Source organism: Setaria italica, chromosome IV (genome assembly GCF_000263155.2).
Source record: "Setaria italica strain Yugu1 chromosome IV, Setaria_italica_v2.0, whole genome shotgun sequence".
In the NCBI taxonomy this organism is placed as follows: Eukaryota; Viridiplantae; Streptophyta; class Magnoliopsida; order Poales; family Poaceae; genus Setaria; species Setaria italica.
In genome coordinates, this window is record NC_028453.1 from 9567134 (window position 1) to 9583706 (window position 16573).

A 16573-nucleotide genomic window follows, 5' to 3' on the forward strand; every position below is an offset into this window, starting at 1 on the left:
GTGGCAGTTGCCTCTCTCAGGGGATTTCAGCACTTTGCAATATCAGATTCTTAGCCTAGGATCTCCATTTCTTGTGAAGAAAAGATAACATTTTATCAACAAAATGGGTGTCAACATGAGCAAAGCCATGAGTCAGAATTTGGGCCTTCTCATCGAGGTAATGGAAGAAGAGGCTGAAACAGGAGCGGAGAGGGTTTGGGCAATTCCAAGGCTAAATATACCCGCCAATTCGCATTCAAATTCTCAGTGCATCACATTATGGAATAATCTAAAAGGTATGTATTGATTATTTCATTAGCAGTAAGAGAAGATTGATGTAACTCTGAACATATATATTTATGCTGCAAAACTGAACAAATTAAAAAATTATGTACTAAAAGAAACTAAAGTAAGTGTCAACTAGTTAGACAATATAGTAAGTGGAGAAAAAGCACATTGTTCTCAAAGTGGAACATGGGTTAACTTTATTTCTCAAAGATCTATCTGAACCCAACAAATTACAATATTATACAGATGTTAACTCTATTGTATGCAGATCAAACTAAGCAAGATATCTTTCCACATGGACAGAGAACAACCATTATCCAAGCATCAAAAAGTGAAGACTGTATTGAAATGAGGTACAGAAACACACAAACATCTCGCCACATCATTCTGCAGCTCTGTAGATGCCTTCCTCAACTGCAATAATCTACATCAAAAGCACCCCAATTCCAGCTGCATCACTTGGAACCAGGAGCGTGCAGCGGGATCTCGTCATGGGACTCCACCCCATTCGCCGCTGGCGCCGCTGTGTTGGTTATCCCTTCATCTTCCTTCTCCTCATCCGAATCCAGTGTGAACTGCGACATGATCGGCACCCCCTCCATCTGCACCTCCTTACCCAGAATCCTGTACCCGCTGGGTGGCCGGTTCGCCCTGGATAGGACGGCAGCGTACGCGGCCGCGCCAGCGATGACGAGCAGCGCGAGGTGTCCGTTGAACTGCAGCGTGGCGACGGACCGCGCGCGGTGGTAGTCCTCGTGGGTGCGGCACTTGATAGTGTAGTCGGCGCGGCTGGCGGCGTGGAGCGCGCAGCCCTGCGCGATGGCGCTGGTGAAGAAGGAGAACCCCATCTGCACCATCCAGGTGCCCTGCAGCGCCAGCCCGGCCGCGCGGGCGAGCCGCGGCGCGGCCTCCCCGGGGCGGTGCGCGGCGAGCAGCGTGGCGCCAAGGCAGAGAGCGATGGGGACGAGGAGCAGGTCGAAGTAGCGGTTCTCGATCCCGGCCGCGGTGGAAGGGCGACGGTGCGCGAAGAGGAGCAGCTCCTGGGCGAAGGCCGCGGCAAGGAGGAGGTCGAGCAGCGGGAGCGGCAGGGGCGCGGCGAGCGGCGCGAAGGGCGCGAGGGAGTAGAGTAGGAAGAGCGCGGAGGCGGCGAGCGTGGGGAGGGAGAGGTGGTGCGCGGAGACGAGCGCCGAGAGGAGGCAGAGCGCGGAGAGCGCCGCGGCGAGGAGGTGCCGGAGGTGCAGCGGCGTGGCGAGGCGGCGCGGGAGGAGCCGGTGAGGCGGGACGCGGACGGGCAGGGGCAGGGACTCGAGCGCCGCCAGGGCCAGGAGGCCCAGCCCGGCGCCCGAGTAGGCGAAGAGGCCCGGCATGGGGCGGGTGGGTGTGGTGGGCTCGCCGCGCGCCGCGCCGGTGGTCGAGGTCGTTGCCGGCGCGGTCGGGTGTGCAGCGGGGCGGCGGATCTGAGGCTGGGGAGGGGAGTGGGAGGCCAAGGGGGGTTGGCCCGGTTGGCAGCGAGCACTTGTCTTGGAGCAGGTGGTGAGACGAGTCAGTGGTTGGGTTGGGTGGTTGGCGTCGCGGTTTGCGACCGGAGGCCGGCTCGGGTGGCGACTTGCGCGGGTCGCTTCCAAGTGGGGTCCGGCTGTCAGCTGGGTCGTGCTCGTCGGCATCGCGGGCAGGGACCAGACACGTCTGACAGAAATACGTTTTGAGAGAAAAAACACGTAATCACGGCACAAACCCCATCCAAAGCTCGCACCTGAGTTGAGGCGCGCAAAGCGCCGCCGCCGCCGCCGCTCGCGAGAGAGAAATGTCGCTCTGCTGCGGCAGCACCGCCGCCGGCCGCGGCTTCCTCCTCCCTAGCATACTCCTCAGCCGACGCCACCTTCCTCGACACCTCCTCCTCAACCTCCGCACCACCGCGACCGTCGCCCCCACCGCCGCCGCCGCCACCCCCCTCATCTCCTCCCTCTCGGCACCGCAGCAGCGCCAGGTCGCCGTCTACGTGGAGGCTCTCCTCGACTGGAACCAGGTCCGTCCCGAGACCCTGAGCTCCGCAGCTACTGGCCAAATCCCTAGGCGCCAAACACTTGCGGCGCCGACGCGCGGCCCCCTATGCGTGCTTCTCACGCTCTCGAATCTGTTCAGAGGATGAACCTCACCGCCGTCACTGACGAGGCCGAGGTCATGACGCGCCACGTGGCGGACTCCCTCGCCGTGCTGCCCCCGCTGGAGCGTGCGTACCGCTCCACCACCGGCGGCAGCGACATCGACGGCGTCAGCTTTATCGACGTCGGCTCTGGGGCAGGGCTGCCGGGCCTGATCCTTGCGATTGCAAGGCCAAGTAACCTCCTCTCTCTAAGCAGATAATTGGTGGTGGCGCTGAGAAAAATCTTGTGCCTTTTGTTTCTCCGGCTGGCTCAATGTGGATTCGTTCTGTTTATTTCAGGCTGGAGATTTACACTGCTGGAGTCGATGAAGAAGCGGTGCACGTTTTTGGAGCATGCCGTTGAGGCCATGGGGTTGTCAAATGTGGATGTGGTGTGTGACCGGGCGGAGGTAATTTGGCTTTGAGCTCCATGGGTTGCTGTGAATTATGAAGCGCTTTGGCCTGAGCTGGCCAGCATGCCTGACATGAGTTGGCCCAGTGTGTATCTCTTGGTAATCTTGAACCCAACTACATCGAAGACTAAGCACTCCTTATACATGTTTATATCTGTAACAATGTCAAAGTTAGACTCGAGGGAGTGGGAAGGGGAAGAAAAGACGCCCCTGCGTCGCTCCCGTCGGGGCGACACGGGCAGAGCCCAGTGCCGCTGCTGCGAGCCCCTCCCACTCCGCGGTTCATCTCCCTCATCACCACCGGAGTGGCCTGTGCGGAAGCTCGTGCGGCCACTAGGATGGCAATGGCGGGGCCTCTCCAGGTTGGGGCTGCCTTCTTCTACGGACGACGGCTTCATGGTTGCCCGGCTTCCGGCGGCTTGGGCTGCCGGCGTGGACGGGGCTGCCTGGATCCGCGGCCAACACGGCTGGATCCGGTGGAGCCGGCCCCGGATCTGCAGCCACTTTGTTAGGGTGCGGCGGTTAGGGGGGGGCGCTTGTAGCTGTCGGCGTTGGGGTGTTGCGGTAGCGGGCCGAGGTGGCAAAGGGCGCATGTTGGTGCTGTGGTGGCTAGTGACGGCCGTGTGGGTGCCCGTGGCCATGGGGAAGGCATCGGCGTGGCGACGGCACAATGGCCGTGCTGCATGCGGCGTCGAAGGGAAAGCACAACAGAGGAGCGGCTCCAGCTTCAGCAGTAGCCGGTTATTGCATTGAGGCCGTCGGATTTGGCTGCACGCTGGCCGTTGTCGAGATTTGCGGCAAGGGAAGGTGTCGGTGGGAGGTGCAAGGACGACCAGAGGAGTTACAACCTCAGCATGCGATGATGCAAGGTGTGGCACGAGGGTGGCGTGTGATGGCCGTGATGTTGGGGGGTGGCCGTGCGAGGCGCAACCGGTGTGTGCAATCTGCATCCGCTGTGGCAGAAACAAAGCAGCTGGCAGCACTATGCATGGTGGTGTTGCAGGAAGGTTGACGACGCCGTGGCGATAGTGGCCCATGGGTACGGTGGTGCCGGGAGAGGACGACGAAGGGCGACTACAGCCAGCAAGTGCGAGATGAGTTTCGTGCGCCCATGGCGAAGGATCTGTGGTGCTTCTAGATCGGTTCACGGTTAGTGTGCCGGTGGCTATGGTGTTGTGAGCATGCCGGCCTTGCTGTTCGCAGCGGATCGTGGCGCTTAGCCCTGCTTGGCAACGACTATTGTGGTACGGGATAATGTCGGAAGACGGTGCTTACGGCAATGACGACGTGTTGCCAACACAGCTTGCAGCGGCCTGTGGCGGATAGCTCGGCATGGCTGGGGCTAGTTCGGTGCAGGACATTGTCGAAAGATGGCGCAAGTGACAACAATGGTGTGCTGGCATGATGATTGTGCTCGTATATGTGAGGTGGGAAACGGTGATGTCGACTTGATAGTGGCGGAGCTCAGAGATGGGATGAACCTGTGTCATCAGAGGCCTCTAGGTGACATTGTTCGTGGTGTAGCCGAGACTTTGGTGATGGCTTGACAGAAGGAGGAGATCTCGGGGTGGTGGGGTGGTGCTGCACACTTCGTCAACGGCAGTACCAAAAACGGGTTTGGGCCGTGGAGTCTTGCGGCAGGTGTGGTGAGGCCCCTGCGTGCTGTGTTTCTCGAGGCGACGAGTATGGAGTCCAGCGGCGGATGTGGCGAGGCCCCCGCGCGTTGTGTTTCCGTGGCGGTGGTGCAAAGCAGCCTTGGAGGGCCTAGACCCGGTGGATTGCTTCGGTTGATTTGGGGAGTGGTGGTGCTGCAGCAACACTATGCGCGAGGGGTCTTGCTTGGCGATGGCCCTTTTGGTGCAGTGTTGGTCTGCTTCTCTTTTGGTTTCTGACGATGTGGGAGCCACATTAGAGTTTTCGACAACTACATGTGACCTGTGGACGAGGATGCATGACGTGGTGCCGTGGCGGCTATTGGCCCTACATGGTAGCGACCATTTCGGCAACCGGCCAGCAGTGGTGTGGTGCTTTGCGGCTTGGTCTTGGTGGTGCAGTTGTCATGTTGTTTTGCTCGAGTGACGTTGTGGTGGTTGAGCAGTGTACTGTTGGTGCCGTGCGAGCACACCACTTGTTGTTTTTCTGCTGTATCACCCAGTCTGGATTTTAATCTTCTTTTTACTATAATCGGCAGCTCTCCTGCCTGGTTTGTTTCAAAATACATGCTTATATCTATAATAAAATCAAACTGTTGTGGACCTGAAATAAATAGTTGTAAATAAAACCCATAGCTAAATCCACAAGTTAAGATATTTTTACATTGTTACTAAATTATTTTTTTGAGGGAAACAGGAGGGGTTGCCCCGAGGGGTTGTTACTAAATTATGCACATTCCTACCGAAAATGGTATGTGAAAATTGAAAAAAGTATATGGTAGTCATAGTTCTTAACACTGCAGATGACCGTTGCATCTCCTCTAATATACTTTTTGTAACCACGGTTGGTTAAAGACATATAGTCTTCTAACAAAAGCAAATTCCATATTTCTCAGTGTTGAGGAAGAAATAGCGCATGCTTAATTGAACAGAACCAAATCGACAGTATTAATCTTGAATGACACAGCAACCACAATGCAATCCCCACTTGGACATTTAGTCGAGCATCTGGTGAACGACAGCTATTTGAGCACAGCAGAGGAAGCAGGAGGATCCACAGTCGTGGCTTTGCCACGCACTGGTTGGAGTGGACCAGTTCTTATGCATCTAGTTTTCTCGTCCTATAGGATTTTTTGAATTTGAGCCCCATGTCAATCTCTCAGTATGGGGAAAAGAATCTGGACACCATCAATGTTAGAAGCACTTAATCATCTCAATTATTCAAAAATATTGATTAAACATTCACAAGTTCGATGAAGATATTATATGCAGAAAGCTCTTGAAATGCCTTGACAATAATGTGAGATACATAGTGTAGATAATATATTACATTTTTATTGATAAGGTAAGTCCGTGAAAAATTTATAAACATAGGTTCTGAACATGAACAAGTTCTGAGCATAAGCACTGCAAGAAGTTGTATAAGTATGTAGATGGCACCAGAGATGGTAGCATTACACAAAGAGGATTAGAATCCCAACTTGGACCTATATCAGCTTGAAGCCACTAACGAAATTAATTATGGAGTTTTTATTTTTAAACCATTGGATCATCCTAGTCTATCCTATGGAGACATTTAATGTCTGTTTTAATTGAAATTGTACACTGAAACTTAAATACAAACTTAGAACTAAAGTGAAGATTCGATCTGTTGTAAAATACTGTTAGAGGTGAAAAAGAACTTGTTAAGCGCCGGTTCTGCCTTTACCTTGTTACTCGGAGTGGTAAAATGTCATAGTTGTAAATATCTGCAGATAATGGATGGGGAAAAAATCTGCAGATAAGCAGCTATGAAAAAAAAAATCCTAGATTAGACTTAATACTTAAATTGTAATACCTATTTCCATTATTTCATACATTTCAGGCCAGACACTCAAAATAATAGACAAAAATTAATGCAATAATAGATAAGCCTATTTGTAAATCATTAAACTGTAAATAGCTAGCCTGATCTCCCGAGACAGTGATTAAACTGTTTGAACAGCATCTGAGTCAAGCAGCATAGAGGATAGACATGTCCCATGGACAAGCAGAAGAGGAGGAGAAGATGTTGGATTGAACATCTGAGTCAAACCGCATAGAAGATGCCTGCTCATTTCCTTCCCCAGATTTGGGTTCAATGTGTCCTTATTTCTGGTTGTGGTTGGTAATTCAAATAGTTATTCAATCACCACAGTAGCTCACGTAGGCAAATGATCGAGCATATCGTGTGCATAACAGAATTCAACTGAGAGCAACCAACATCATCTCCACTGGTATGAGTACTTGGGCTCGGCTGCAGCATGATACGACGCCAATCAACGACAGCAGGCAGTTTCGACATCTCAAGCTCACGGAAGAAGGATGGCCTTTCCTGAGCTACAACCACTCCGATTCGCCGCGTCCTTACCATGCTACTGCATGCAGCCAGCGTACATCGCAGTCGCCAAGGATGTCTCACCTTGGAGCCGCGGTGCCGCGTGGCTGGGGGTGCAACGACCATGTATTGTGACCAAGGTCCGGCGGACGGCACTGTGGATGGAGCGCAGCAGGTCGGCCAACGGCAGCGGTGCGACGGAGATCAACTCCAGGTCTCCAGCTACCATTCCTTTGTCCACCCTCTCCTCCACCTTGAGAACACATGGGGAGGATAAAGGTTGCGCTGCCGCTTCTCATCTGAGTTGTGCCGCGCCGCGCTGCCACCACATCTCCTCCTGATGATCGCCATGGTGTCGGTGCGCTTCCATTGGCCTCCACAAGGCAGAGAGAGTAAGACGCGGCAGGTGGAGCGAATGCTCTTCAGGCGGACAGCGCAGCGATAGGGTATGCGATCGGGACGAGATGCTGGAAAGTTCGACACAAAAGGAGAAAGGTCTGGTGAAACGCGAGGTGCTGTGCCCGTGGTCCAACGGCTGACTTAACTGCAACAGGAAGATCGAACGGATGAGCTTCGCTGGTGACGTGGCCTAATAAAATGATCGTGCTTGGCGCAGGATTCATACTATAGAAATTACTAATTGTATAGCAGAATTGCAAATTAGATTGCTTGAAGTTTTGTTTTCAACTCTAGTTAGTTTTCAAACTCTATTATGATGATTTTACCGAATTGATGACAACACCTTGAGGAGACGCGTTTCTGCGTGTTTCTGGGTGAATAGAGAGAATCTTTTAACACATTTGATTTCTGACATTTACCATGAAACTAGCCATTGTAAGCTGCTGTCTATTGTCTACATCACCAAGTGTATAGAATTTCTGTCCATGTTATTTATGACCATTTTACTTGCATGGCTTTATAGGACAGAATGTTGGCCAAAGTCTTGATTACAGAGAAGCGTATGATATAGCGGCTGCAAGAGCCGTTGCAGAACTGAAAGTTCTAGGTATGTGATATTTGAATTCCTGTTACGAGACCTGTTATGGAAAATTTATCTGGATTTCTCTTTTGCAGCGGAATACTGCCTTCCATTGGTTCGTGTTGGTGGTTTGTTCATAGCTGCAAAAGGTCATGATCCCCACGTAAGTCTTGGATTTCTTATTTAACTAGCCTTCTGATACCATTGTATTTTCCATCAAACCTAAGAACATAGTTTCTATGAATATGTATTGCTGACTTGCTCTAGTTGCATGCTTTTCTTATAATCTAATTTCACATTTCCTTGACAGGAAGAAATAAAAGATGCTAAAAGTGCTGTACAGAAATTGGGTGCTTCCATGCTCGAATTGTGTAATGGTAAAATATTCCTATCCTTCCTTAATGCTTAATTGCTTATAGAAGGCATTGCACTAAATATGTTGTAATCTGCATATAAGCAATTTTACCCTCTCTTAACCTAAATGTAGAAGTGCGAGTTTGTTCCCTTTCTGACTAAATGGCATCTTTCCCTTGTAAAGTTTCTCTGGATTAGATAATACTGATGAGTAGTCATATTTCTATTTTGCATATTTTAATGCCTGTTGCCATTTCAGCAAACAATTGCTAACCTGATTCCTTTCTAATTCTCATGAATATAGTTATGTTGCTTCTATGTCTTGTGCATCCAGCCTTTCAGGTTATGATAAGCATAGAATTCTTGGTAACATGCTAAGCCATAGTTTCTTTTCAGTTGAATCAATGGGACCTCATGGTCATCGGACGGCTGTTATATACTTTAAAGAACGAGCTACTCCAAAAAAATACCCGCGCCTTCCAGGTATTTCCCATGTGCCATCATGAAAAAGCATCTGGTGTTGGAAATTTTATAATAACTGAAGCTGAAATGTTCCACTGGCTACACCCAGGTACTCCTTCCAAGATGCCCTTGTGAGAAGCGTGTTATTGTTGGTGTAGACCTTTTGCAACTGCTAAAATCTGAAAATCACAACTGATCTATATCAGAGGTCATCAACTGGAAGATGTCTTTGTTAGAAGCACAGAGTAATCGTGCTACCTTACAATCATATCCTCACTCTGCTGTTTTGGGCAACTAATTAGCTTGTCCTACACTCCTACTCGTCATATATTTAAAACGGATGGGAGTAGTTTCTAACAGGATTCAGTAACTCTGCTCAATCGAATGAGACTGAAAAGTTTATTGGTGTTCATGCAACTGTCAGAACTGGACATTTTCACGAAGTGCAATAGGTTGATGTACCAATTGTATGAATCCTCAGTTCCTTTCATGACTTGTATCTTGTGGACGGTTTGGAATTGGATAGTTCTTGAATAAGAAACTAGCAAATGAGACCTTTAGGATACGTGCTGTCGTATACTAATGTTAGTTCTTGGACCTAGACAATGGCGCCGTAGTCATCAACTGCTACGGCCCCAAGCTGTTCTATTCCATGCCATCATGGATTCATGGATGTGTTTCCCTTTAACATATTTCAATGACTAGGGCCAACTTGAAAGAATTTATCTTAATTTGTCACCTACAAATAACATTATCAAACGCTAATTGCGGCAACGCATGCGCGTCAGCACATGGGTACCATCATTGCTCTCTCTTAAACATCCTTCTCTGCCTGCCTGTAGCCCTGTGCCAAGTAGCAACCTGCCAAAGCCGGCTGCTATACTATTCTAACCAAAGAGGAGCAAGGAGCAAGAACTAAGAAGCTTCACATCTACTCCTACCTTCTCAGGAACAAGACACCACACCGGCCCTGTCACCAACACAACACACAACAAACACGAGACTTATTCCCCAGCTTGACCAAATCAAACTCGCAAACAAGCAAGGACGGGTTGTGTCGTCCAAGCCGTCCCTTGCTGGCTGACCAAGTCCTTGTTTACTTCCCTCCAAAATCCCAACTTTGACACTATGCAAAAAGAAGATTCCCCATCACATCAAACTTGCGGTACATGCATGGAGTACTAAATGTAGATGAAAAATTAAAAACTAATTGCACAGTTTTGTTGTACTTTGCGAGACGAATCTTTTGAGCCTAATTACTCAATGTTTGAACAATAATTCACAAATACAAACGAAATGCTATAGTTGCGCATTTATAGCAAAATGCTAATTTTGCCACTCCCAAATTGGGAACTAAACAAGGCCCAAGTAGTCGTCGTTGGACCTGTCAGCCCTTCAAATTAAAACGCCTACGAGTTGTGCCGCCTCATCCATTCTCACCTGTACCTTCAATCCCTTTCTCCCCGGACGATGACCATGGCCAGCACCACCTCTCCTCTCCTCGTCCTGCTCTCTGCCATGGCGGTGGTGGCGCTCGTCGCAGCACCAGTCTCGTCGGCGGACCTGCCATCCACCTTCGCGGACATCGCGTCCAAGATCCCCAACCCGTGGTCGGCCTTCAGGAACCTCACCGGCTGCCACTTCGGCGAGGAGCAGCAGGGCGTCGCCAAGCTCAAGGACTACCTCGCCCACTTCGGCTACCTCCCGGAGTCTTCCGGGTTCACCGACATCTTCGACGCCGACCTGGAGGAGGCCATCAAGGTGTACCAGCGCAACTTCGGCCTCAACATCACCGGCGTGATGGACGCGACCACGGTGGCCCAGATGATGGCGCCGCGGTGCGGCGTCGCCGACGTCATCAACGGCACCTCCACCATGGGCGCCTCGTCCCACGCCCACGGCCGGAACCTCTACTCCTACTTCCCGGGTTCCCCGTCGTGGCCGCGCTCCAAGAAGAGACTCACGTACGCCATTACCGACACCGCCGCGACGACCATCGACCGGGCGACGCTGAGCCGGGTGTTCGCGCGGGCCTTCGCGCGGTGGTCGGCGGCGACGACGCTCAACTTCACGGAGACCGCGTCGGCGCGGGACGCCGACATCACCATCGGGTTCCACGCGGGGGACCACGGCGACGGCGAGGCGTTCGACGGGCCGCTCGGCACGCTGGCGCACGCCTTCGCGCCGACGGACGGGCGGTTCCACCTGGACGCCGCCGAGGCGTGGGTGGCCGCCGGCGACGTGTCGCGGGCGTCCTCGGACGTGGCCTATGACCTCGAGTCCGTGGCCGTGCACGAGATCGGGCACCTCCTCGGGCTCGGCCACTCGTCGGAGCCCGGCGCCATCATGTACCCGAGCATCACCCCGCGCACCAGGAAGGTGGACCTGGCATCGGACGACGTCGTGGGAATCCAGAGCCTGTACGGGAATAAATAGAGCATTCTAAGTTCTCTTGCCACCAACACCAAGCAATATATTTTACAGGAAATTAAGCTGCAACTGCAAGCGAACAATCATCTTATCATGGCTGTAATTTGTTAGTACCTTTCCATTAAGAGTAAGTTTTGCACAAGTAGGGTTTTCAGGATCAATCTTCCCACATGTCCCGAGAGGGAATTCGCTCAGGGTGAAGGAGGTCCTTTCGTCCGCCAGTGCATCTCGTGCAGTAGGATCCAAAGTTGTCAGGTAGAAGTATGGGATTCCATGGCCCTCACCAGGTAACCCATCACTATACGAAACTACATTGGTGTACATTCAAGAAGGCAAGAATAAAGTTAACCAACCAGAAGAGAGTATATATGTTGCCAGTTTGCAGTACTGAGACAAGAAGGAATACCCAAATGGAGCCCCGTTCAAATCACTTGATATTGTGCTGCAAGATGTGATCAGGTATTAGTGAATAACCAACCAAATAGATTATTGATCTACAATTATCTCTGAGCAACAAACAGAATAGAGCAAATCTATTAAATTACAGTTCTACCACGCAAGGTAAAGATTTGACCAATACTATGATGCAGTGATGCTAGTTATGTGATGTTCTACAAATAAATCAACTGTGGGTTCTCTTCAGTCAATTTGCATATTGGGGTAGTGATTTACTCAAAATCTTCATCTTTTAGGGAAAATCGGGTCACTTGACGGTCAAATCAGTCTTTAAACTTTCGAAATCTGAAGTTCTGAACAGGACTGCGAACTCCAAAGCAAGCAATAACATGGTTCCGTGCAATTCGTACACATTCTCAGCACTTGCCGGCACTAGCTAGGAATTCCGAATTCGCATCAACAAATTTCCCAGCTACGCAGCGGTAGTTCCCAGCTTCCCATTCGATCAAACGAACACATGCTGCTACCTCTAAGAAGAACACCTGTTGCTAAAGGAACTAGCTGCGGCACCAAATCGCAGCGGTAAAATAAGAGAAGACGGGTTTGGGCGGAACTGGATGGGACCTGAGGACACCCCACGTGTTCTGTGCGGCGAGCCACCTCGCGGTGGCGGTAGCCTCGGAGGGGGCAGGCTTGTCGTCGACGATCGGGCGGGCGGCTGAGGCCGGCGCCGGCGGCCGGAGGACGAGGAGGAAGGCGGCGGCGAGGGCGAGGCGGGCAGGGGAGAGCATCGCGATTTCTTGCTTTGGCTGTCAGCTATAGTTGGCCATCCGGGCCGCCCGGCAGCACGGACACTATCTGGCACGGCACTATATGGCACGGCACTATCTGGCACGAGTACTTAACCGTGCCGTGCCGTGTAGTGCCGTCGTGCCTAACTGTCGGCACAGGCACGGCACTAACAGGCAGTTAGCGTGCCGTGCCAGGCCACAGGGCACGGTGGCACTGCAGTGCCCGTGCCGGCCCTGGCACTAAGTGTGCCTACCACAAGTCCACAATACCACTCTTTTTACACAGAATTACAAGCACAATACAAAACTATTAAGATTCACAAGTAGTGGAGAACTTATCTTGTTGTATTCACAAATTTGTAACAAAGTCACAAGTCACAACCCAGTCACACAGTCATAGAGATAACAAAATAACATTTTATTGGGAGCTTTAGTGCAATGGCTGCCTCATTAAAAACCTATCTAGGTAAAACTCACCCTTGTGAGAAACCCTAGACAGGAAAAAAGAGTACAGCCCAGCTCCAATTATAAAGTTCATCACAGTCCATGAGTCCAGTACTTAATATTACAGTCGCATTACATAAATGATAACTAATCAAGATAAAGTTCTTCAAAAGCTTCTTCAAGTTCCTTGTCCTCCACCATGTGTTGCAGTCTTGCTTCTGCAGCCTCCCAGTCTTTGATGCAGGTGAGCATCTCCACCATGTCAGGCTTTAGCTTCCTCCGCCGCTCCTCGATGATCCTGCCAGTCATATTAAAAGTGGATTCTAAAGATATGGTTGAAACAGGAACTGTTAATATATCCTTAGCCATGGTTGACAACACTGGATATGTGAGTTTGTGTTGATGCCACCAGTTCAAGATGTTAAAATCATCATCTAAATGATTCACTGTGTCACAGTCCAAGTAAGAAACAAGTTCAGAAACATTACCACCTGAAGAACTGGCAGCATGCAAAAAGGCAGTTGCAGATGTATCTCTAGCCATGCTTAGAGTAGCAACTAGAGAATGCATGCCACCAGCAGAACCAACATCATCATCATCATAAATTTCATCCCAAGCAGACCTTTTCTTACCAGATAGGTTAGGAGGTACAGTCCTCCTCAACCTAACACCTCCATATTTCTCCTCATACTTGTTGTAGACATCAGTAAGTCGAGCTCTAGTGCTAACTTGGTAAGCACTGTAATCTGTACTGGTAAGGGTACCCAACCTCCTGAGCACTCTATTGAAACCTTTCATTTTAGCTCTAGGGTCCAGGATGAATGCAAAAGAATAAAGCAAAGGTATGTCCCTCCAGTATTTGTTATACTTGTCTATCATAGGTTGAACCACATGTCTGATGTGAGTATCATTAGCATAATTCTTTAAGTGCATAGCAATCTTAACAAGATAATGAATCATAAGTGGAGATGTAGGATAGTACACACCAGACAATGTAACTGTAGCATCATAAAAAAGTTCAAGAAATCTTAGCACTTTTTCTGCCATAGCCCAATTATCATCAGATAAAAGCAACTGATCACCTTCAACCCTAGGATATTGAGCAACTATGAAAGTTGTGAATGGGACCTTATGAGGAAACAAATGCTTAAGCATTAGATATGTAGAATTCCACCTAACTTCCATGTCTAGCTGAAACTTTCTAGACCTAACACCAGTGGCAATGCAATAACTTTTATATGCAGCAATTCTCTGATTAGATGAGTTTAAGAAAGATATTGCAATTCTAAACTTCTCAATCAATAGCTTAAGAGCAGTTAGAGCCTCCTTAACAATCAGATTGATCAACGGCGAGGGCGAGGCGGGCAGGGGAGAGCATCGCGATTTCTTGCTTTGGCTGTCAGCTAATCGGGCTGGGGTGGGAGTCGTCGAGTTCGATGTCTGATGTCTCGGCTTCTTCAGCTTGTAGCGAATCTCTTTCCCCCGTGGTGGATGCGACGAGACTCGCCTGCAGTTGGTGCCCTGTGTTGAATCACTGCCGTGTGGGTCTGGGTCCACATGACAGTGAACCAACTGCAGAGGATCCCTGCCCGGTGGATGTGGATCGGATCGGACGAGCCGAACACAGCTGATGAGCTGAAGCTGAGTGATGGACTGGACGTCACGAGATGCATTTTTATTTATTATAGGGGAAAATCGTAAAATCAATTAACATTACTTTGAAATTCTCCCTCCAAAGTTGTTTTGTTGCAAATGCACACCTCTTACTTCACTCTGAGGCAAAAACTGCGCATTGCGTACTTGTCAATTTCACTTTTTTCCCCTGATGTCGCAAATGATTCGCGGAGGCAACTCAAAATCAAAATAATATAATTGGCTCTTTTTTTGCAGTATTTTCTTAACACATATTTGCATAATCCCATTTAATCCAGGGTAAAAGCTTTGGGGTATGTTTTGGCTTGCAACTTTGCTACACTTGTTTAACTTGTGCCCAAGATAAATGACGCAAAGGTAGCCAAAGAAAATCATGCCATAATTTCATGCCTAAGGATCTATTTGGGGGGGGGGGGAGTTACTAGTTGTTTAACATTGTGGCAAAGTGAAATGACGCACAACTTAGAGCTTTTGAACTTTTTTGAAAAGCTGTTGTTGGTTTTTTTTTCTAAAAATCCAATACAACTTTTAGAAAATGTGTTTAGCTTTTTGGGGTCAAAAAGCTAAAAAAAACTAAAAAACTGAGCATTTCAACTTCCTATATAAACTCAGCTTTTCCGAACTTCTAGTTTTTCGAAAACTGCACGGGAAGTTTGCTATTTGTTTGAGCTTCTGGCAGAGGGTCTCAGTCATATCTAAAAGAATCGTGCCATAGCATCATTACCAAGGGTTTATTTGGCAAAAAGGATTAGAGCCTCTTTCAAACTAAAGGATTCTCAAACGTAGAGATAGAAAAAAGAATAGGATTTTGAGTTAGTTGGTAGTTGCAATTCTACGGGCCAATAGAATACAAGCACTTTCCAATCGAGGGTCCGGAGATATCACATAAAAAATAGGAATGTAAGAAAAGATATAAACTCAAAGAGGTTGGACCCCACATTAGAACTGTGGCGGAACCGTCCAATTTAAACTGGTTTAAATGCGTCTAATTGCTGCCGACGCAACAATTATTCGAAACGTATTTAAAACAGTGTAAATCCGGTCGTCCGTCGAGTGTCCCTAGGACTCCTCGAAAGATCCACGTTGTATTTCATAGCCATACATCAGGATAGTATCCGCGATGGGATAACATCAACAAATATTACATTTTACATACATATAAAAGGTACGAGTTATTACAGAGCATAGATTGAAGCAAACTTAACAGTGCAGTGTTAGACAGAGTTCTAAGATTTAAAACATAAACAGTTCAGGAGGAGATGAGCATTTAAAAACTTCTTCTTAAAGGTATTGTGAGACTCATAACAATACCCTAGGACTTCGGGGCTTCCTCTTCTGTAGACTCCTGCGGAGCTTCTGAAAGATAGCCATAAGGGATAACCCTGAGTACGGGGTACTCAGCAAGTCTTACCCGACTAACCAATATAATAACTTTCTTTGGATGTATATGATAGCTTTTGGTGTACTTGGCTGATACAACTTTTGCCGAAAAGCTTACTACAAGTGATGCCTTAGTTTTATCTTTTATTTGGGTTAAGTTATTACCTAACCATTCTAGATGATGAGAAAAGAGTAAATACAACAATAAGGTATTTAAGCCATACATCACTCATTTATCAGAAAGGTATATCATTCATGAATTTACACTACGATGCTCAACAGTGATCAAGTGCATTCATAACCGAGAATTGCGGCGATCCGGATCAATTTACATCCTGCAGGAGAGTACTCTGATCACCAGTTTTATACGACTGTCCAGGTCGTACATAATGACCTTTTGATTAGCAAAATCTATGATTGGGAATAAGACTACCCGGACCCAGGGACGCACCCCCACATGGGACCCCACGTCTGGCCCGATCACCATGTGAGTTTCAGGCTATGCCCCTGCCAATCTCCAGCACGTCAAGCGCGGGTACGAAGTATTCCCGATCAGAGAGTTTACTAACCTACTGGGCTTTACTGGTCCCATACCCAGTAAGTGATCAGATGCTTATCACTTGATCAAAGGTTAAGACAACGAATCGGGCCTTAACCAAATTAATCTAGCAGATAGAACTACATCTCTAGCTTCTGTCTGCTTCTCAATTTCAAGTCATCTTCCCATAAATAACATGTATGACTCAAAAGTTTCTCCTTAAGGTTGGTAAACCAAGTATTTAAGCAACTTAAGCAATTCTAGACTTGGGTATCTTCTAAGGTTTGAACAAGTGGCAAAGATGTCCTTAAAACA

General features: G+C 48.7%; 3 protein-coding genes across 3 annotated transcripts; 2 read left to right on the forward strand and 1 right to left on the reverse strand.

Moving 5' to 3' along the window:
• Positions 1–435: 435 nt before the first annotated feature.
• LOC101753247 lies at positions 436–1634 on the reverse strand. Its single transcript, XM_004965047.3, has one exon. It carries the CDS (start codon positions 1632–1634, stop codon positions 723–725), a length of 912 nt encoding a protein of 303 aa, XP_004965104.1. The 3' UTR covers positions 436–722.
• Positions 1635–1773: 139 nt separating this feature from the next.
• LOC101753658 (ribosomal RNA small subunit methyltransferase G) lies at positions 1774–9191 on the forward strand. Its single transcript, XM_004965048.3, has 8 exons — positions 1774–2293; positions 2410–2605; positions 2711–2820; positions 7759–7837; positions 7906–7973; positions 8121–8187; positions 8561–8647; positions 8736–9191. Exons 1-8 carry the CDS (start codon positions 2072–2074, stop codon positions 8759–8761), a joined length of 855 nt encoding a protein of 284 aa, XP_004965105.1. The 5' UTR covers positions 1774–2071; the 3' UTR covers positions 8762–9191.
• An 807-nt stretch (positions 9192–9998) lies between these two features.
• LOC101754470 (metalloendoproteinase 2-MMP) lies at positions 9999–11602 on the forward strand. Its single transcript, XM_004965050.3, has one exon. The coding sequence runs from the start codon at positions 10097–10099 to the stop codon at positions 11060–11062; it is 966 nt and encodes a 321-aa protein (XP_004965107.1). The 5' UTR covers positions 9999–10096; the 3' UTR covers positions 11063–11602.
• Positions 11603–16573: the final 4971 nt, after the last annotated feature.

Coding starts and splice junctions, on each gene's coding strand:
- LOC101753247 (XM_004965047.3), bottom strand. CDS start 1,634: ATGCCGGGCCTCTTCGCCTACTCGGGCGCCGGGCTGGGCCTCCTGGCC.
- LOC101753658 (XM_004965048.3), top strand. CDS start 2,072: ATGTCGCTCTGCTGCGGCAGCACCGCCGCCGGCCGCGGCTTCCTCCTC. Junction 2,294..2,409: donor CTCTCCTCGACTGGAACCAG/GTCCGTCCCGAG, acceptor GAATCTGTTCAG/AGGATGAACCTCACCGCCGT. Junction 8,188..8,560: donor CATGCTCGAATTGTGTAATG/GTAAAATATTCC, acceptor GTTTCTTTTCAG/TTGAATCAATGGGACCTCAT.
- LOC101754470 (XM_004965050.3), top strand. CDS start 10,097: ATGACCATGGCCAGCACCACCTCTCCTCTCCTCGTCCTGCTCTCTGCC.